General features: G+C 35.3%; 1 protein-coding gene across 3 annotated transcripts in view; it reads right to left on the reverse strand.

The window, feature by feature from the left end:
• Positions 1-23,316, reverse strand: part of NIPBL (NIPBL cohesin loading factor) — a 163,722-nt gene that overhangs the window by 73,436 nt on the left and 66,970 nt on the right. For all 3 annotated transcript variants that reach the window (XM_080933721.1, XM_080933722.1, XM_080933723.1), the window contains 7 exons: positions 15,213-15,352; positions 13,047-13,212; positions 11,049-11,176; positions 8,321-8,420; positions 7,503-7,654; positions 1,790-1,950; positions 990-1,086 (listed from right to left, as the gene is read on the reverse strand). In XM_080933721.1, the coding sequence (XP_080789847.1) occupies positions 990-1,086; positions 1,790-1,950; positions 7,503-7,654; positions 8,321-8,420; positions 11,049-11,176; positions 13,047-13,212; positions 15,213-15,276 (868 nt within the window). In that variant the 5' untranslated portion in view covers positions 15,277-15,352. The remainder of the gene's footprint in view (positions 1-989; positions 1,087-1,789; positions 1,951-7,502; positions 7,655-8,320; positions 8,421-11,048; positions 11,177-13,046; positions 13,213-15,212; positions 15,353-23,316) is intronic.

Here is a 23,316-nt window from a genome sequence, read left to right on the forward strand (position 1 = left end):
AAGCAACCTTATAAAGTGAAGTTTAGGCTTCAGATATAATACTGTGTATGCTATTTCAATGTGAAGTTTTCTACTTTTATTCTATCTAGCTACCATCCATCTTCCCTTAAGTGTCAGAAGAAAAGAGAGCTCATTATTTAGATTAACTACCCATTGCTTTGTTATCCCTTCCTGGAAGTCATAAATAACTTCATCCCTTGACAAACTAGAATGATAAATATCGAACTGTGATGGCTAAAGAGTCAACCCGCCTGTTGTTTTCTGGTTGGTTCCTTTATTTTGTTTTCTCCGTAGAAAATCTAGCAAAAACTCTGGTACAAAATCTTGAAGAGGAAGGCTCAGCCTGTATTTTATAAGGACATTTGAGTTGAAGCATCATCTGCAAAAAAAAGTTCTCTACCATAGGGGGCAGAACAGCCCTTAATAGAAATTCACAGGGAATGATTCATTAACTGTTTTGCAAGTTACTGCCTCTTTCCTATAGACAGGGCCTTATATAATGCACACTAGCCTGGAACTCACAGATCCATCTGTCTCTGCTCTCAAGTGCTGGGGTTAAAGGTCTAAAGGTAAAAAAGTACAGTAGGAACACTGATTTCCTTTCAAAATGATAGATATTTTGAAAAACAAGCGGAAAAAAAAAGAGTCCATAGAAATGCATTACAACTGAAAAAAAAAAGTCAATGAAAAGAGCAGGAGAAAAGCTGGGCAGTTCAATGTGAAGTACGTTCTTTTTCGGGAGGTGGACAGGTGAGTCAGACTAAACAGGTCTAACATTTAAGAGAGGCTAAGATATATCTGACTGTGAAGGGCTGCTGACTCACTGAGAACAATACTATACACCTAAGAATACTATCAGAGCTTACTGGGATTTACCAGATATAAATATGAACAATTTAAATAAACCAGAACTGATTTAAATACCCATATACTTAATGTAGATCTGTCTGAAATATGAGACACACAGAAGGAAATTCTAGGTCTACTACCTTTAGGAGTTCCGTCGCTTCCAGCAGGAGAACACACTGGCTGCGGAGACCTTAAGGGAAAAGATGCAGCATTCCTCATTGCTGAAGAATCGCCATCCTAAGAATAAAACAAATTTTCTGTCTTGAATGCTAGGAGATGACTTACTGAAATCTCAAAGATAACTAATAAGAGACATAGATTACTGACAGGTAAAAACTCAATAGTGTAAGTCTTCTGCACTTTCCTGTCTTCTTTATGGTATATCTTAGAAGAATTGAAATTGTACCCAAAACAATCAACAACCTAAGCATGGCAACGAATAAGGAAAACTGATATTGGGAGAAGCTCCATTTGGGTTACTTTTAATAAAAGAAGATGTGAAGAGTGCCCTATGAGGCTATAAATGTCTTGAGGGCAGAGTCCACTGTCTTCTGTTATCTTTAGATATATGCAACTTATATAAAGTACAGTGACATCCACAATAAGAAAATTTTCAATATTTAATAAGGAAGCATTAAATGTGAAGAAGAGGGGAAGCTGAACATGGGGGGGGGGGGGGGAAGCCAAATACTAACAAGTAAAAATTTTCTACTTGAGATAATTTTTTGGTGTATGCACTATTAAATAAAAACTGAAATTTAATCCTGCTCTATAGATTAAGCTCTGTGGGCAACAGGAGCCATGGTGCCCATATCTAGATTCTTAGAACCTAGTTTACTTGTCAAGGTAGAACAGATATCCTTCACCTGTGATATGAAAATGCCGGGCTACAAAACAGGTACCAGCCATTACCGCGTTTATAAACTAGCATGTTACATACATCACTACTTAGCCTGTGCACCATGTGTAGGTAGTCGTCACTTGAGCCATGTCTAGGGTTATCAGCATGATGATTAGCTGAGTTGCCAGATAATGGACCAGAAACTTTGTTATCATGGATGTTTCTCAAGCCACCGGCAACAATAGGACTTGATACCGATGCTGGAATAAAAATTTTTAAAAATATAAAAATTAACCAGAGAAGTTCGAGAAATTACAAGAATATTCTAAACATACAGAAATTATAAAGAATATAATGAACACTTAAGCATTGATCCTTGAATATATAGCAAATATGAAGCCAGCATGGGCTACTTAAGAGCCTGACTCAACAAACCAAACCCAAACCAGTCACAAACATGAACTACAAATCTTGATAGTGTGACAGATGTCATTTCAGACCCATCTGTAAAGAACTGTGACGTCACAGACCAGCAGGAAACTCTCTATGTTTGTGTTCTCTTATTTCTTTCTCTCATTTATTTTACAGGGGAGAATAGTGTAGTTTTGACCCCTCTTTCTGTGTGCACATCTTTATAATTCTACTGTAAGTAAACATTCTAAATAATTCATAAGTACTGCTCTGAATATAGTGTTCCAAATAGTCTGTTTACAAATCCCTTTATAACTGATTATTTCTTCTTTCAGACAGAGCCTCTTGTGACCCAAGATGGCCTCAAACTCGCCATGTATTTGAGGGGTTTCTGGTATTCATTCCTTTACCCCTTGACTGCTGGGATTCTAAGCTAGTGCCTAGTTTTATGCAGTGCTAAGAACAAAATTCAGGGCTTTGTGAATTTTAGGCATAAAACTTCCTTTTAAATTAGGTATTATGCTATGATTTTTACATTTCTTACATATGCAGTTCAATTGTTTAAAAAAATTACTTAAATTCTGCTGTATGATGTACACAATGTATTCATTTTATATGGGGATGATAGATTATTATAAATAATATAACAGTGGGCATCACTGTTTATGATATGATATACACATAGGGTATTTTTATAAATGTAACTATAACTTAAAGACGGGGACCAGCAAACAAGATTACCAGTCACAGACATTTGTAAGTCTTTCTGAATACTACCAAATAACTTTACAAATTACTAAAGTCTCTTAATTCATCAATAGTATGTGATTCTCACAGCTTTACATACTTACCTATAACTTTTGTTTCTCTGAGGATAAACAATATTGCTCATAGTTATTTTAGTTTTCATTTCCTAATTTGTAGCAAAGCCAAGATTCCTTCATGTACACCGTCACTCACATTCCCTACCTGCTAAAGTTATAGAAAAGTTCCCTATACCTTTTTGAAAAGTTTTATAAAAATAAAGTTTAGTTTTAAGTATATTGTAGGGAAATGATCCAAATAAGCTTTCTTTCCAACTGTCACAGCACATAATACACTATTATACACTATAAAGTATATAATAATAAATTATTCCGATTGAGATAGTTGAAGTTTCTGTGTCTGTACTTAGTAGTACAACTTTGTTTCCTGTTAGGTTGAGCTAAAAAATGCTACTTTAAAAAAATTATCCCAACCAAAAATAAAGGCCAGCTGACTGTGGTAATGTGTGTCTTCAATCCCAGATCTTGAGAGGCAAAGGCAGGAAGATCTCTGTGAGCTAGAGGCCAGTCTGTTCTACATAGTAAGTTCCAGGACAGCTATGGCTACCAAGAGAGAGCTTGTCTGCAGTTTCCCCACCTCTCTCTCAAGAAAAACAAACAAACACCTCCTCCAATTAAAAAAAAAAAAACTAAAACAAAACAAAACAGGACAAGCATTTGAAAGTAAGCCAAAAGGGATGGGGGGGGGGGGGGGATGATGTAATTAAAAAAAGAAAGAAAGAAAAAAAAAGTACTGTATATTTTTAAACTTTTTTTCTTTTGTATTAATTTTTAGAAGTTGCTTAGATTTCACAGTACAATTTGGTTTAAATTTCTGGTAATGTTATACTGAGTTTATAGATTTGAAAGAATAATCTTTACCTCAATATCCTTATCTAAAAGGGCAGCACAATATCACTTCTTATCATGTTGTTAGCAAAGGTCATACATACATCTTTCACTTATAGGCATCTTGCAATTTTTCTTACGGAGTACTAATGATATTCAAAATCTGTAGCTGTAATTGCTTATTGTTATATGAAATATGGTTAATTTCATTTCTAATAATATGTTCAAGGACTATAAAGAATTAATTTTACTGAATATAACATCTTTCCTGTGGCTTCTTTTGAATTTTCACCAAGATAGTTTGTACTGGCTCATTTTGTGTCAACAAGCTGGAGTGATCACAGAGAAAGGAGCCTCAGTTGAGGAAATGCCTCCATGAGATCCAATGTAAGGCATTTTCTCAACTAGTGATCAAGGGAGAAGGGCCCAGCTCATTGTGGGTGGTGCCATCCCTGGGCTGGTAGACCTGGGTTCTATAAGAAAGCAGACTGAGCAAGCCAGGGGAAGCAAGTCAGTAAGCAGCATCCCTCCATGGCCTCTGCATCAGCTCCTGCTTCTTGACCTGCTTGAGTTCCAGTCCTGACTTCCTTTGGCGATGAACAGCAATGTGGAAGTGTAAGCTGAATAAACCCTTTCCTCCCAAACTTGCTTCTTGGTGGTGATGTTTTGTGCAGGAATAGAAATCCTAACTAGGACACAGTTCTATACCCAAAGTGACATTTTATTTCCTTTCACATGCACATATATGTACACATGTATATTCACACATATACATTAGATTTGTAGAGAGATCATATACTTCTCTATGTTACCCATTGCTCACTAAGTGATGGTAGTGACTACAGGTACTCATGTCTGATACAGGAGTTAGAGAAAAATATTTCTAAGTTGTCACCACTCTATAACCTTTAGCAGGATAAAGATTTACCAACTTATTATTATTCAGCATGTTTAAAAATAATTAATTAAATAGAATGTCCTTTTTGTCCCCCATTGATTTGAGTTGGAATAATAACAGACTCTTAAGCACTCCAACAACCACTATGTATCCAATGTTGACATGAGGGTTGGTAGCACCAATTGTCTGCAGGAACGTGTTTATAACAGGCTCCTTCTCATCATATTCTCTTTCACTCACCTCATTTTGGAATTCAGTTATTACTTGATGTTATAAAATAAGGTAGGAAAGTACAGACATGCTTTTTTTTAATGAAATGGTTAAAGACCTGAGTAACTTCATTAAATGTTTAGTAAACGTGATAAAAAAGTTTTCACCTACCAAGTGAGATAAATATAAATTATACAAACTCCAGAAAAGTTGTACATAAACTTTATCCTTATTAAGAATGCAAAACATTTATCAATTTGATATAAATTTAATTTCAATTTATGCTATATTTTCTTACTTGTTGCTTCAAGTTAATCATTATTTTAAATCTGTTACACTTTTCTGTGTGTGTTGGTTATTTAATTTTAAAAATGCTTATTTGTCTACTTCATAAGCTAATTTTTGTCTTGCTCTTGATACATATATTATATCACCTTTATACACCTTGGTATCTAATCTTAATATAATGTGTGTATATAATATGTGCTCCAAGAGTTTTTTTTTCAATAAGGACTTATATACTTACATAGTCATTTTCTCAGAAAAACAATGTAAAGTTAAATCTTTTTCTCTAGTCCAGATCAAGTCTAGTTCAATCTGCTCAGAAACCTGCTTATCTCTTTCTCAAACTAATAAACTGTATTTTTGTTGTATAACTCAAAAAATGTAGTTTATGTAGTTAGAGCATTTTGTTCTAAATGATCCGGTAATACAGGTATAATTTCAAAATTAATAGACAATGACCAAAATGAGTAAGACATTCTTACAAACTTATTTTAAGGTGTCATCTTTTGAATGAAAATTAAAACTATTACAATATTCTGATAATCAGTATTAAATCTTAAAAATAGATGATCTCTCTATCTATCTATAAGATAATGAAAAAAGGATATTTGTATCAACCAGAATATTTAGTAAAAAATATTACACACACACACACACACACACACACACACACACACAGAGCAAGCCTAGTTGTACAATGCTGTAATCCATACTCAGGAGGAAGGCTTGCTTGGGAAACAACAAGTTTGCTGCCAGTTTGGGTAGCTTAGATTCTGTCCAAAATAACAACAAAACACTGGAACTACAGCTCAGTGGTAGAGTGTCTGCTTAGCTCTCACAAGATCAAACACTGAACCACCATTATCACAGGAAACAAAGCAGAATTACAATACTGAAGGAGACTGAGAACTGAAAGAGCTGGGCGCTGTGTGGCGACTGTTCATTTCTGTACCTGAGACACTATGGCAGGAAGCTCAGGAATTAGAGGACAGTCTTATCTACACTCTAACAAGTTGTCTCAAAGTGTGAAAATTCAAGAGAAAAAAAAAAACAAAAACAAAAACCAAGTAAACCAAAAACAAACAAAAAACCCCCAGAGTACAACATTCAAGAAACTTGATTATATTTTGAAAAAAAAAATGTTAAAGACATATTTATGACAAATAAAGCTGGTTAAGTTGAAATATACTGTTTATTAGATATAAGAAATTAATTTCTTAGAAGTAAAAAAAATCTAGTGACCACTGATTTAAAAGGAAAAAAAATGTCGACCAGCAGTGGTGATGTACATCTGTAAATCTCTTGAGTTTGAGGTCAGCCTGGTTTACAGAATGAGTTCTAGAGGACAGCCAAGGCTATGTAGAAAAATCCCGACTTGACAAAACAAAACAAACAAACAAACAAACAAAAAAAAAAGCCCAACCAACAACAAAGAAAGAAAGAAAGAAAATCTTTCTTGAAAAATGCTGATGAAAGTGCTCTTTGGGCATGGTAAATGTTTTTTGTACTGTTAAATTTTTAACATGAAGTTGAATGCTGTCAATGTTATGTTTCTCTTACTCTAAAATTCCCTATTTCCAACTCTTTTCTGTTCTTCTGACTTACTGTGCATTCTGTGTTGAGTAATATCTAGGGAGCACTAACACCTCAGTGATGTTTTTTAGTTTCTCTGGTGCCTGAACATTCTCGGGAATAACTCATTATTGAACTGGGCCTTAAACTATATTTTTCTTTTGATTCATTTTGAAAAATGAATGTTTGCTCAACATGGGGTAATTTCTATCACCCAGAATCATCTGAATATTTATTAGCACAAAATGATGTTCTTTCCTACATATGCTCTTATATACATGGCTTATGTATATGGTATTATGTATTGGGTTTTTGTCCTCTGACATTACTTTTATGGGAAACAAAACCAAAGATGTTTGTCCTTTATCTTTTCTTGAAAATTTATATATTTTTAAAAATACTTAAGGTATATGAGAATCTTTTACTGATAAAATTATTTAGCAGTCACAAGACAGTATAATCTTTTAAAGATAAACGATCCTGAAGCAAGAATATGCCCCTGTGCTGGAGAGAAGGCTCTGTGGTTAAGAGCACTGTCTGATCTTGCCGAGGACCTGCGTTCAATTCCTAGCACCTACATGGCAACTCATAAATAATACAGAATAACCATCTGTAATTCCAGTTCAAGGAAATCTGATGCCCCCTTCTGGCTTCTGAACTAATATGGTGCACAAATATACATTAAAACACAACTCTGGGCAAAACATACAATAAAACAGATTACTTTAAAAGACATAAACATATGATACTGACTAGTGACTTAGGTGATGAGCAGCTTCCTTACCTTGCTGCATCTGTGGATGTGTTGTGTAACTTGAAGGATGGGGATATGGCATGTATCCTGCAGGACTCTGTGGGGCATATGGACTAGGCACTGGGCTATTTTGTTGTGGCATAAATCTATTCCCAGAGCTTGTCTGTGGTGGCACAAACCGGCTAAAACCCAAAACAAAAATTAAGTATATCAGGAAAGAAATCAACAGGCTACATTTTAAAATTTAAATGTGAAAAAATTCTTTGAACTCCAATTTATATAATAAAATCTATGCAAACAGAAAAATAGCAAAATTACATATATATTAACATTCATAACGTAAGAGCCGCATCAAATAATTAAACATTAATTTAACTACATAAAAACCACCATTCCATTTAGGAATACCAATCTCCGTCTCTTCAAATAAATTGTCTTCCAGATTTTGTTATTTATAGCAAACTTACATTAAACATGACACCTTTTCTTTTTTTTTTTTCTTCTTTCTTTTTTTTGGGGGGGTGTATGTGTATGGTGGTAGTGCTACTGGGAAATAATCCATTAAACCCAGGGCTTGGTTCACATTAGGCAAGCATTCTGCCAGGGAGCTACATTACTACAAACACATCATTTACTTTATTAAAATTCAATTAATATATGGTAGCTCCTTTAGTTAGTAATCATAATAATTCTACATGCAACATTTTTTAGGTGAATGCTTATAATGACTGGTAAGCATAGAACTATTTATTTATATAATTCAAGAATATTTAAATGCATGTGCATGATATTCACAGAAGCATATTCATTTACCCCACAATATGTAAAACATATGGGTATCTAGTTACCTGGAGGGGCTATGTGAGATAGTGGTCTGTTGGTAATTGGAAGATGCAGGACTACTGTGCATGGAATTCTGAGAAAGTTTGTACTGAGACATCATCATTCCTGCTCAAAAGATAAAAATAGGAAATATTATTTTCTTCTTACTGTAAAGGCTCAACTCATTATTTTAAAAAAAATATTCAAAAGTTCAACTTTTCCAGAATGGTTTTGTTTGGGGGAAGCAATATATAGCTACTAGAAAAACTAAATTTCAAGCAAATCAATTTTATAAAACACAATTTTAGTACCACCAGTCTAGTGCTGGATATAAACGATGATGTCTATGATTTTCATAGAACTGGAAACTGACACAAGGGCATCATATACACTAGGCAGGTGCTCTAACACTGAGCCAATGCCCATCCTCATATTCATATCATCATTTAGACTTAGAATTAAAGTTTAAAATCACTTCATCTAGCTATTGTCAAAATGCTATGTACTTATGTACTCTCTTTTAATTTATGCCTTTAACTGTTTTATTATAATTGTTACTATATAGAAATATATTTTAACATATACTTCTCTTGTGCTTAGGAACTTAATTTCACAACATTAATTGTTTCACACCTAAGTTTTATAATTAATTTATCTATGGAACAAAAATTGAGTTCCTGCAAATTATCCAAAATTCTATTAACAAAGCATGATGCTCCTATTTCTTCTTCTAAAATGACTTTTTGGCTACTTAGTGTGGATTATAAGAATATTTCAACTGTAAATAAAAACATGAGTTAGCTTTCACTTTATAATTGTAATTTTATTTTATTTATATGTATAAATATTTGCTGTGTGTTCATATGTGTGCCACATGTGCCAGGTCCCCTTGTGGGCCAGGACACTGGATTCATGGGAACATGAGTTAAATAGCTGCAGCAACCAAGTGGATACTGGGAACCACACATGCATTATCTGTAAAAGCAGCAAGTACTGCTAACCACAGCGCCATCTCTCAGCTTGACTGACTCACAAATGGCATTTTGTAATAAAGAAGCAGTAGAAAACTTAGGTTTATTAAGAGAGAAAATGTGCAACTAACCCTGAATTTTCTTCTATGAATTTCTGGGAACTGCAATCAATAAATTAACATTCCTAAACTTCATTTCTTGCTGTTGATATGTAAAGTACCTTTTATCAGAAATATTCAAACAGAAGGTATATATGTTTATTTGTCAGTAATTCTACAGAAGAGACTACAGTTCTACAGTCAGTAGCAGAATGAGATTAGGGCTCAAGGCCACCTCAGAGACAACCACTAAAAATGTGAATAAAAAATTCAAAACAAAGTAGTTTTATTCTATAACTTACTAATCATTAACTATAATTACTATTTGAGTATCCTCTTTTGTTGTTGTTGTTGAATAAGCAAAGCAATACCATAAGAATTAAATCTTCTCTCCTCAGTTAACAGTCACCACTGGGGCAGGCCTAAAATTACTAGTTTGAAAGTAATGGCTATTTAGATAAAGGGTCAAATAAAATCAGAACAATGCTCTCTGACTACCTCAAAGTTCCAAAGAGTCAGTGACTTCTATACAGTAAGATTTCTTCATGCGTTAATCTCATTTACACTTAACAACAGAAAGATGAAATTCAGTTAAGAGATTCTGTCTCAAAATGTGAACAATGAAGAGTGACCATTGTGATACACATACACACACGCCCACATATGCGCGTGACCATACTACAACACACATCCACACAAATTAACCTTTATGAATTTAAGCTTTTTCTTATGAAATGCTTTTGACAATGACAACTATTAACAAATTACTTTTAAAAATTCTTTATCTTTTCACAGGACATAAAGAAATATAGAGAAATCATACATTTTAGTTAAAACTGTATGCAGAATCAAACATAAAATAAATAACAAAATGAATGCTGTAATACTTTTTATTACTATGACTTTTTTCATCTAAATTCATACTCAAAATATAGATTACAAAAATGTAATAGTAGTATCTTTGGATGGTTTGATTTATCCAAAACTGTATTTATATTTTCCTAAACTTACTAATTCTTTTAGGCCTTCTTTTAAACTTTTATTTACATTATTTAAAAAAATAGTTTATGCATATGTTTTTGTGTGTAGGTTACATGCATTTGAATGAAGCTGCCTGCAGGATTCAGTACAGGGTATTAGATTCCTTTGAAATAGAGCCATAAACATCTAAGGTAGGAAATGCTTTTAATTAACTGCTGAGCCATGTCTCTGGGTTCCAACTGCTGTGACCAGCTGACTTGATAGACACTCTTGTAACTCCAGCGCTTTCAGAATGCAGAGCTTTATTTCCTGTCGCTACTGCTGTTGTCTAACTATACTCTATAGGTTAATTCCCAATACCCACAGGGCAGCTCAGAACAGTTTGTAACTCCAGTTCCAGGGGATCGGACACACTCACATAGGCATACACAGAGGAAAACACCGATGCACATGAAATAAAAATAAATGTAAAGATTACAGATGGATTCTAGACCTTAAATGATTTTCTAAGAACAAAATTCTAAAGTTCACTTAATACATTTCAAGATACCTTAAAAAAAGCTTTCAAAGTTTTGTTTAATTACATATTAAACCACAAGAATATTATTCAGTTTTCTTTTCACACTTGGCTTGATTTAAAATATGAACAGACATTTGCAAGTGAGTAACCAGCTAGTTAAAGAAAAAAAACAAAAAAACCTCACCACTCTGTACGTATCTGTTCTGCATGCTTTTCTCCCTGAAAACGTTAGGACTCCTTGCCAGGACGGCCTGCAACAAGACTGGTATATCGCCCTCGGGGTCATCACTGCCAAGGTTGTCTTTTAGTTCTCTGGCATTGAAGAAAAAAATAATTATAACCATGATTGATTTCTTAAGATTTACAGAATAAAAACGTGTTACTTCAGTAGGCCCACAGCACACTTTCAAAGATGCAATCCCAGAAGAGTGTGACTGTCACAGAATTGTTCTTCCAATGAAACATACACTGTTACCTTACTAAGAGAAGACATATGTGATTTTTCTATCTTATATAGGTAATCATCTAAATAATTAGCAAATTAAATTATATATGCCTGTTTAGAAACAGTGTCTTCCATTTTCAATCGAATACGATGCCCAACTGTGCCCAGCTTCTGATCTCAGAAGACGCTGGGAGTATTTGTCTGTGGGGACAGAGTAGTAGACTCTACTTTCTAATACCACGTCTCTCTGTACTGCATCAACATGATAGAAGCTGAGAACTGACGTCTGGAAGTTTTCTTCCTGTTTCCACACTTACTCACTCTGCTGTGTGCATGGGCACGCATGTATGCACAGAAACTAACTGGATCTAACAGTAAAGACCTAAAAAATAATATGCAAACAGTAAGATTCAATAAATTCCAGGGAATAATCTTAAAGGAACTTCCTATAAAATAAATCCTAATTTTTATGTGCTTTTTCCTACCTCTCTAAATATTCAGAAAAAACCTGCAAAGTGTGTAACAAGACAACAGCAACTATGCAATATCTAGGCAGTGAAATTTCTAGAGGGATTAAAATATGAACACTGTACTTCCTTCTGGTTGTATTATTATCTATGTATGTGATGTCCACATCAGAGAACAACTGTATGTTAGTTCTCGACTTTGACCTTTATGTGTAGGCTGGAAACTGAACTTAGGTCATCAGGCTTGAGTAGCATGCACTTTACCCACTGAGCCACTTCCCTGGACCCAGATCTACTTTTAAGTATATTTTTGTGTTGTTAAGCCTGTAAAGTATGCACGGTTTTTGTAGCCACAAACAATAAGTACATTCTTATTGTTTAGCCCAATTTTATTTTTAAAAGTCTACTTTATGAAAAACACACCTATGCTCAAATGCAAACAAATTTTACTTTCCATGGAGTTAAATTTTGAGTTCTTGTTATACTCAGCATATTCCTATGTCTAGAAATTTTAATTTCTCTAACAATATTAGAAGAGGGGAGAAAAGTTTTATGAGCACATTTAAATCTCTGCAGATGAGATCAAGAGCATTTACACAAGTGGAAAAGATCTAGAAGGACACACGAGTCGATACTTGTGTTACATGTGCCTATGGCCTACCTAAATCTCTTTAATATCACATTAAACTTGGCTATACTCCCACTTAGTTATGGACATTTTCTTGTCTTTCTGTTTTAAGACAGAATTTCACTAGTAGCCTTAGCAGATCTGTAACTCCTTAGGTAGACCAGGCTAGCCTAGGATACATACAGATCTACCTGCATCTGCTTCTTGAGTGCTAGGATTAATGGCATGATCACCAACTACTGGATGGATAGTATGAACCTGAATGATGGCTCATACATAATTATTGGTGGTTGAGGGCAGAGGACGATGGTGGGTCTTAGGCTATAAAGTGAGGCTATAGCTTTACTAGGAGAGCATATACCTAGCATGCATGAAACTTTGCATCTGACTCAGCACCACATAAGCTCAGCATGGCGGCACACACATGTAATACCAGCACTCAAGAAGTTCCAGAACCTCATCTGCTACACTGCAAGGTCAAAGTCAGCCTGAGATACCTGTCATGAACAACAACAGAACAAGGCAAACAGAACCCCCAAAAGTATGAATCTGAAAATTTTGGAAATAACTTAAAAGGAAATACTGTTCTTTCTTTGTAAGACCAAAACATTTACTGTTAGATGTAAAGTTGATTGTACTTACATGTGATCTGTTGATACCTGGTTGAGACTATGGACAAGCTGTGAAACCAAATTGTCATCCCTACAGGCCAAAAGGCAGTTCACCTCTTCTGCTATCCGTGAATTAAAGAGGAGGCTCTTTGTAGTTGTAGCAGGTAAAGGAGATGGAAGAGGCAGCTGGTTCAGGACTACATAGAATAAAAGCGAAACATAAGAAATTAACTAATGGAGAGAAGCCTTTATATACACGTCTATGTTTATATAAATCAAAGACTAAAAAACAATAAGCTGTACGTTTCATGACTAATGACTGAAAAATATTACTTTCACTTTGAAAACTCTCAATCAGCTGAAGAAATCACTGCTCCCAAATACCGGAGGCCAGTACAGACTACATTACTAGGAATTACTTAGCCCCTGTATATTCATGCCTTAATTTTCATTTAAAAATTGTTTCTACTAACTAAATAAAGCATGACTTTGAGACATAAGGTTAGAAAGCAGCTTATCTACAAGATGAATCAGATCAGTAGCACTCTCAGGCAAATAAATCAAAACCAATACCTGACTCTACATTACAGTGATATGCAATACATTTTTTAAAAGCTTAAGAATACAGAAACAAACAGCTCACAGTAGTAGAACACTCAGAGTACAACATTCCTAAGAACAATAAAAAGTTCTTGTCATAAATTCCTAAATAGTTCTTTTTATTCCATTCTACTCTAAACAGCAAACAAATACAAAAAAGTTGATTATTTTGTGGCTTAAACCCCATTATTTAAATCTGTACATTTATCTTTGTTTTGTAAAATGAAGTTGTTTAAAAAAACCCATTATTTAATGTAAGTAGACTTAATGGAAATTCTTTATTTGCCTAAGGGTTAAGAAGCCCAAATAAATATAGGTATCATGTTTTGGGGTTAATTTCTAATCGACTCCTATTATAATTACCAACTATCAGGAAATAGTTTTCATTAATAAAACCACAAAATAATCTATTATTGCTTCACAGAGTTTACCAGGAAGATATGAATTAAAAATGTGAGGTATAGCAGAAGTAAACGGCAGAAAAAAAAACAAAGGGAAGATTAGCAGCATATTTAATTTTCAATTCATACACCTTGTGTTTTTGCCTCACAAGTAACAAAAACTAATGCATGTTTCAAACTTGTCCTGCAGAGTTAGGATAAGCCAACCACCTACTTTCTAATGATACAAGTTTCTTACACTCAACTGAACATACACAAAAACAAAACCCAGGGCACAGTTGAACAGTTCTATGTAAGATATTTTTTTCATAATTATTATAAAGTCCCACATCTTACATAATGCTATGGAAAAGGTATTTATGTGTTCATTTGTTTTTCCTTTTCTACCCTTTATCTCTATCCCCACACTAAAGGAGGATGAGACAGGGACAGACACTGGGCACATGCTGCGCCATTACCCAAATATGAACACTTATTATATTAGCTAAATTTCTCGTTATTGACAATAATATTTTTAAAGCACAGAATAGAGTTTATTCAGGGCATGGGAGGAGAGTTAAGAGGGGAGTAGGGGCAGAGAGAAAGAAGAGAGGAGTAGACAAGCAGAGACTGGCCATGAACACATGGAAAGAGAGGAGGGATGGGTGGAGGTGGTGGTGGGGAAGCAAGGGCCCAGAGAGCAAGAAGGCAAGAGCATTAACAGTAATAAAGTGCGCTCTCATATTGATGACACATCTTGTATCTGTTAACAAATTCTATCAGATAATTCAACCTGATGTTAAAAAAATCAGTACCACTAGAATTTAGCTAATGTGAGCTATCAAATTCTCCTTCTTGGAGGACAATTTCAGGTACTGTTTTTGTAAATGCTTTCTAATAAACTTTATTCTTGTTTCTTAACCCGTATTTCTTTATTTAGTTTTAGCATCTCTTAAAGCTTTGTGTCATTTTTCTAAATTCCTTATTTATTTTTCAGGTCTTTATCTTATCACAATATCATTTCTTTAGAAGTCCAAAGAAGGATGAAGAAATTAAGTTTGTCCATTAGGTGGAAACATTAATTTTGCTACTCTAAAATGCACATGAATCAAATATATATTTTTATGTTATATATGACATTAAAGGTAACTTTTTGTCTCAAAAAATGAATGTTAGCAAAGAACAGAACTTAAATTAGATTATTTATCCAAACTTACGGTCCGTAAGACTAGCAATCCCCGCGAGAGTAGTTATGGGGACATGGGGCATATCCCCATTCATCCTGAAGTTCTGGAATGGTGTTGCCTATGAAGTATTTAGTTCAGGTGCCAGCTGTCATTACTTTCCATTTCCCAAACTGCAATACACACACAAAAAGAAAACCATATAATTATTTGTGAAACTATGTCAAATATATGAGTAGCAGAGAGATACTTAAATCATTTAGAAACAAAAATCTTAGCTTATATTTGTTCAATGTGTTTAGCAAGACACTTGTAAACAGCCCTTGCCATAAACCAAATCCTGCAAAATGTCTTGTTGTACATTAACATGTAGGCCTCACAACAACCCGGGTACAACAGAGTACTACTCTTTTCTGCATTTTACTAATGAGAAAATTATAGTGGGTTTAAATCAACTACTGGAGCTATAATTCAAATAACATAATCTGGCTTTAGAATCTGTTTCTTAACTTCTGGTATATATATATTGCTAGAGCAGAGTACTCTTTCTAAACTCAAAAAAAAAAAACAAAACAATTTTTACTTAAGAATCTGGCTTCAATTTCTTGTCTAGTTCTCTTTTCACTCTCTTAAATAGACTCTACCCTCCTACCAAGACTATCTCATCCGATTCTTTTGGATCCTCGTGATTTGCTCTGTGTGGTTTTTATTCTTCTGTATTCTAAATCCCACAATTCAAGAACACTTTCACTCCACAGCCATTTTGCCTTAGGATAACTGAACTTATGACATTTATTGCACAGTATTTTCTTAATAAATCACTATATATTCCTTTGTGACACACTTGATGTGTCTGTTCCCTGGTTTGTAATCCGTTACTCTGTTCACTTAGTGTCCATGTGTATTGTTGTGTGCGTATTATGACTGATGTGTATGCAGATCAGAACATAATCTGCAGGGCAGGCGCTTTCCTTCCATCATGAAAGTCTGGAGGACTGAACTCAGGATCTCAGGTGGGTGTTGTGCTTTTCCTTGCTGAGCCATCCCACCTGCCTCTCTTCCCCAGTGTCTTAAAGCATGGTCTCACAAGTTAACCAGGATAGCCTCAAACTCCTGATCCTTCTGCCCGTGCTCCCAAGTTCGTGAATTACAGTCAGGTGCCAAGTTGCTTGTATCATATCATTTTTACAAGATTACTTAATTTTCACCCCTCTTAAGTCTTTCTGAATTCATGTTACTAGTAAAAAAGATCAATCATACATCAGTATGCGGGGAAAGAGAAAAGCATACATTAGTGTTCTCTCCCACTCCTTTTCTTTAAAATTATTTTTATGTATGACTGTGTGAATATGTATGTTTACCATGAAGTGTCTGCTTTCAGAGGTCAGAAGAGAGTGTTGGATCAGAACCTGAACTACAAATGGTTGTGTGCCACCATTTGAGTGGTGGCTAAATCTGAGTCCTCAGCAAGAACAGCAAGTGCTCTTCTCTGTTGAGCTATCATAACAATTCTTATTGTTTTACAAATAACTTAATTAACTCGGGTATTTAGTATTTACAATAAAATTCATCCCCTTTTTCTTATAAAAAATGTATGGACACATATAGAAAAGATAACTTGCAAAACTGAATGTTTTCCCTGTTTATCTCAGTTTTAATTCATGGCTTCAGTAATGTTTTTGTATAGAAGATAAATATAACATTTCAATAATCTGTGCATTAATTAAAACATGCTTTTATTAAATTACTTTGTATATGCTACATCATTTGCAGCCAGTGCCAGAGAAGAAAACTAAGTTTTTTTGTCTTTAGTATATTTTATTATTAATATTGTTTTGAGTTTTTTTCCTTTGCTTTTTCAGTCTTGGGAACTTAAGCCTGGGCCTCAAGCAAGCCTCCATTACTGAGCTATACCTCTCAGAAACTGTTTCTAGTTCAAAAGTTTCCAATATTAGTTACTTTTAAAAGAACCTCTCAAAGTTTTTGAGGTGCATACTTAAGAACAGTTACTTGATATAAGTGCTATCCTTATTTATACATCTTAACTCAATTTAGTAAACAAAATGGTTCAACAGGGAAAGGCAACTGCCAGGAAGCTTGAGGAGAACCTGAATCCTAGTGAAGTCCCTGGCATCACACAGTGGGAGGAGAAATGGGACTCCAAGTTATTCTCTGATATGTGCACACACAAACACTCCAAGCAAAAATATTTTTGTAAGTAGAAATGTTGCACTAAGAATCTTTCTCTAGGTTTTAAATTATAAATATAGAAAACAAGTTATATAAAATATAGATGTATGTCTTGGCAGTTCCAGAGTGAACATCTATAGGAAAACCCAACAGAAGGATAGTACCTAATTCTCTCTAAAAGCAATAGCTATCTTGTCTTGTAATCTTTCCTTATCTTCAATAATTTTTATATGTATATACTAATTAACAACCCACACACACCTTTTTTTTGATGGGCTACTAACAAAATGTGTGGGTAGAAACCTACTAGAAGAAATAGCCCAAAAAGCGATAAAAAAGATAAAATGACTATTGCCTATACTTTAGCCCTTCTGTTCCAATGTGCACTTCTCTTGTTAATAAATTTGATACTTTAAGAGTCACCAAAAAAATTTTTTAGCAACACTTCACGTTTAGCATCGATATATGACACTTTAAAATACAGATTAGAAATTAAAAACCCTGTACAGGTCACTAAAGAGCAATGTGTTTGTTTTACCTTTATGCCAATAGGAAAATTACAATGTACTCTTAATAATTACTGCAAAGAAATCATTGAATGCAAATTAATTACAGACCACCACAAAAATACTTTACTACTCATTTATAGTGCATTGTTGTACACCTAAATTGCCATATTTAAGCAGACTTAAATCAGATGGGAACTTACAAAGAGTAAGGAAAGGGTTCTATTAGGGGAGTACCTGACTTTATTCTATTTGCAAAGTAATGTACAATGAATCCAATTCAAGCTAAGGATTTTTAGCCTAAAAATGACCACATATACATTGGAATAACAATAAAGCAACTACAAGACTTTACTTTTTCTTAGAGGTATGCATGCATTTCCATACTCTGACATCATTTTGAATGGAATACAAGAAAAGGGGGATGGACACAACAGTATATAAATAGGCAGCATGGCTTTGACTACATTGTCAACACATGATTTCAGACAAAGTACATGGTGCCACTCAACTAGCTAATTTCACAGGAACCCAAGAGTATGTAGACAAGGATTTAGTAGAAGTTGATACAGATTTTTAACTATAGACCCAGATTGTACAAAAGTAATTTGTGGGAATTTTACTTTCTGTTAGAAAGTGTAAGCCTATGAAGATACAGTACCCCTAGTTAAGATCACAAACTGCTCTTCCAGAAGATCCAAGTTTGATTCCCAACATGCGCAGGTGGCTCACAACCATCTGTAACTCCAGTTCCCGAAAATACAGTGTGATTATGAGGTCAGAAACTACATGAGACCCTATCTTTTAAAAAAAGGAGGAGGTAGGGGTAGGGGAGGAGAAGAAGAAGGAACATGTCTTGGCACATAATCTTACAAATCTACTCCAGTTCCTAGGCCTATACATCTAAAATTATTTACATGCTACTAGAAATCATGCTAATACAAAACAGGAAAAAAACCATTATGATACTAATAAATAAATCAACAAAATATAGTAAGAAATAACAAATCTTAAGAATAGCTTGTGGTTTAATTAAAAGACTGCTTAATTATGGGAAGATATTACCTAGTAATTTAGCATAATATAATGAGTCTGAAGAACTTGTAAGTATTTGCCATAGATTTTTTTAAAGATTCATTTTTTATTCATTTAATTTCCCTTCGAACTTTATGACTCCCTCATGCAAGCAAAATAAATGCAAATAAAACTATTAGCAAAAGTTATAATAATATTCAGATTGGTATGAGTTTGCACTAAAATATCTGATGGCAGACAATTTTTGAGGACTTTGTATCTTTTAGCAAAGCCTGAAATATGCTTGTAATCTTGCCTCAAGAATTTCTCTTTTAGAAAATATTCTTAACATCAATGGGAGAAATGACCCAGTCTGTGAAATGTTTGCAGCACAAGCATAAGAACCTGAAATTTAATTAACATCAGCACTTGTGTAAAATGAAACAAAAATGAAAAACCAATCTAGTATGGGGGCTAGATACAGCAATTCTAAGAGCATTTATTTACAGCTCTTCCATAAGACCTGAGGTGTGTTCCAAGCATCTACACTGGGTGGTTCATAGCCACCTGTTACTCTAACTCCACAGCACCCATCTTCTGACTTCCAGACACATGCACACATCCCACTGTACACACCCCCACCACCAAAATTTTTTGAAGCCTGGTGTGCTAGAATACATGTATATTCCAGTGCTGAGGAGGTAGAGATGGGTGGATTCCTGCGACCAACTAGCTAGTCACCATAGCCTGCATGGGCAACAAGGAAAAAAATCTACATTTAAAACAAAAGAAAAGGCTGGCTGAGTAAGGTGGAACACCATCCCAGCACTCAGAAGGTAGAGGCAAAAGCAGGTGGATACCAGCGAGTTTGAGGGCAGCCTGATTTACATGAAAGAAAAAAGGGAGGGAGCAAGGCCAGAGGCTGGCTTCTAACTCTATATGTGCACATACCCACACTCACACGCATTCCCCTACACATAAGAATATACCCTGAAGAACTAATTATATACATGGCTCAAACATAAGTACATATATATTGACACAACACTGTAAAACATTTTTATAGTGAAAATTGAGGGCTAGAGAGATGGCTTAGTGGTTAGGAGCACTAACTGCTCTTCCAGAGGTCCTGAGTTCAAATCCCAGCAACCACATGGTAGCTTACAACCATCCATATGAGATCTCATATTCTTTTCTGGTGTGTCTGAAGACAGCTACAATGTACTTCATATATCAAAAGAAGGTTCTTTCTCGATTGCTCTCTCTTTTGTCTTCCTCTCCTTGACCCATTCCCTTCCCTGACTCTCTCCATGTGCTCCTGGCAGTCCTCTACTCTTCTACTTAATTTCTTTATTTCTTCCTTGACCATGTTATCATTGAGTAAAGCATTGTTTAGCTTCCATGTGTATGTGGGCTTCTTGTTGTTTTTGTTATTATTAAAGACCAGCCTTAGTCCATGATGATCTGATAGGAAGCATGGGAGTATTTTGATCTTCTTATATCTGTTGAAGCCTGTTTTGTGACCGACTAGCTGGTCAATTTTGGAGAACATACAGTGAATTGCTGAGATGAAAGTATACTCTTTTGGTTTGGGATGAAATGTCCTGTAGATATTTGTTAATTCTAGTTGGTTCGTAACCTCTGCTAGTTTTGCTGTGTTTCTGTTCAGTTTCTGTCTCCATGATCTGTCCATTGATGAGAGTGGGGTGTTGAAGTCTCCTACTATTATTGTGTATCACGTAATATATGCTTTGAGCTGTAGTAGGACTTCTTTTATGAATGTGGGCGCCCTTGTATTTGGAGCACAGATGTTCAAGATTGAGAGTTCATCTTAATATATTTTTCATTTGAATAAAAAAAGTCCTTCCTTACCTTTTTTGATAACTTTTGGTTGAAAATCCAGTTTATTCGATATTAGAATGGCTATTCCAGCTTGTTTCCTGGGACCATTTGCTTGGAAGGGTTTTTCCCCAGCTTTTTACTCTGAGATAGTGTAGTTTCCCTCCTTATGTTGGATTTTTCCATTTACTAGCCTTTGTAGGGCTGGATTTGGACAAATATTGTGTAAATTTGTTTTGTCCTGGAATATCTTGGTTTCTCCATCTATGGTAATTGAGAGTTTTGCTGGATATAGTAGCATGGGCTGGCATTTGTGTTCTCTTAGGGTCTGTATGACATCTGTCCAGGATCTTCTAGCTTTCATAGTCTCTATTGAGAAGTCTGGTATAATTCTGATTGGTCTGCCTTTATATGTTACTTGTCCTTTTTCCCTTACTGCTTTTAGGATTCTTTGTTTTGCACAATCGGTGTTTATACTATTATGTGTCTGGAAGAATTTCTCTTCTGGTCCAATCTATTTGGGGTTCTGTAGGCTTCTTGTATGTTCATGATCTCATTCTTAAGGGTAGGGAAGTTTTCTTCTATGACTTTGTTGAAGATATTTACTGTGCCTTTTAGCTGGGAGTCTTTGTCTTCTTCTACACCTATTATCTTTGGGTTTGGTCTTCTCATTGTGTCCTGGATTTCCTGGATGTTTTGGGTTAGGAGCTTTTTGATTTTTGTATTTTCTCTGACGCTTGTGTTAATGTTTTCTATATTGTCTTCTGCCCCCCCCCCCAAGATCCTCTCTTCTATCTCTCTCTTGTAGTCTGTTGGTGATGCTTGCATCTATGACTTCTGATTTCTTTTTTAGGTTTTCTAACTCCAGAATTGTCTCTTTTTGTGATTTCGTTATTGTTTCTATTTCCATTCCTTAACCTGCTTGGTTGTGCTTTCCTGTAGTTTTTTGAGTGATTTTTTATGTTTCCTCTTTAAGGGCTTCTATTTGTTTACATGTGTTCTGATTCTCCTGTAATTGTTTAAGGGACTTATTTGTGTGCTTCTTGAAAATCTTCATTATCATCATGAAGTATGATTTTAAGTCGAAATCTTGTTTTTCTGGAGTGTTTGGCAATCCACTACTTGCTGTGGTGGGAGAGCTGGGTTCTGATGTTGCCAGGTTGTCTTGGTTTCCATTACTTAGGTTCTTGCGCTTTCCCTCTTGCCATCTTGTTGTCTCTGACTGGTGCTTGTCTCTCCTTTGGGTCTGAGAGCTTGTGAGCTCAGGAAGGAGATTGCTCCTGGGAGAATTGGCTCTTTGCGTGCAGTCAGTGAGTTCTGATGGCAGTGACTTTGTTCTGTCTCCATGATCTCAGGTGGAAGAGCATTTGTTAGGCTGTTTTGGGAGCTCAACCATCTGTGTGCAGGTCCTGAGTCCTGCTATTTTCAATATATTTTTCTGTACTTTGCTTGTTATACTATCTCAGACTATCATATTTATAAACACACACATACAAATATGGTGTGTTCTTATTCTAATATTATTGAATGAGCAGTTAAAAGTTAGATTTGAGGTTCAAACAGAGACCCATGCTACTTCTGGTTTGCATGTGTGTGGGAGCAGAGCCTCTACTCTAGATCTCCACCCACTCAGCACACACCCCAGTTGCAGCTTGACTCCCCTGATGTTCTGACATATCAAGGATCACAGGTGAGATCCCCAAGCCAAACCTCAACACCTGGACAAACTGGGATCCCCCAGATCCCAGGACATAGATACCGCACCCAAGTTAGAGACCTGCCCTCCTTCTGGTTTGCACTGGTGTGGGAACAGAGCCTCTGCTCTGAATCCCCACCCACTCAGCAAACGTCCCAGTTACAACTCAACAACCCAGGAGTTTTTCACATCCAGGATTACAGGCTGACAGGCTCACAGGAAGGATAAGCATCAGTCAGAGACAGTGAGTCCAGTTAACACCAGAGATAACCAGATGGCAAGAGGCAGCAGGCTCAGGAACATAAACAACAGAAACCAATACTACTTGACAACATCAAAACCCAGTTCTCCCACCACAGCCAGACCTGGATACCTCAACATACCTGTAAAGCAAGATTCAGATCTAAATTCTCATCCCATGAAGATGATAGAGACTTTAAGAAAAGCATAAATAACTGCCTAAAAGAAATACTGGACAACACAGGTAAACAAATAAAATCCTTTAAAGAGGAACCACATGAATCCCTTAAAGAAATACAGGAAAACACAAACAGGTAAAGAAATTGAACACAATCTTCCAGGATCAAAACATGAAAATAGAAACATTAAAAAAACAAAAAAAAAAAAAAAAACCCTCATAGGGAGACAGCCATGGAGATGGAAAATCTAGGAAAGAGAACAAGAATCACAGATGCAAGCATCATCAACAGTATACATGAGATAGGAGAATCTCAGGTGTAGAAGATACCATAGAAGACATCAACACAAGAGTAGAGGGGAAAAAAAGCTCCTAACTCAATACATTCAAGAAATCCAGGACACAACGAAAAGATCAAATCTAAGAATAAGAGGTATAGAATAGAGTGAAGATTGCCAACTCAAAGGGCCAGCA

This window comes from Micromys minutus (genome assembly GCF_963924665.1).
Source record: "Micromys minutus genome assembly, chromosome: 20".
Lineage (NCBI taxonomy): Eukaryota > Metazoa > Chordata > Mammalia > Rodentia > Muridae > Micromys > Micromys minutus.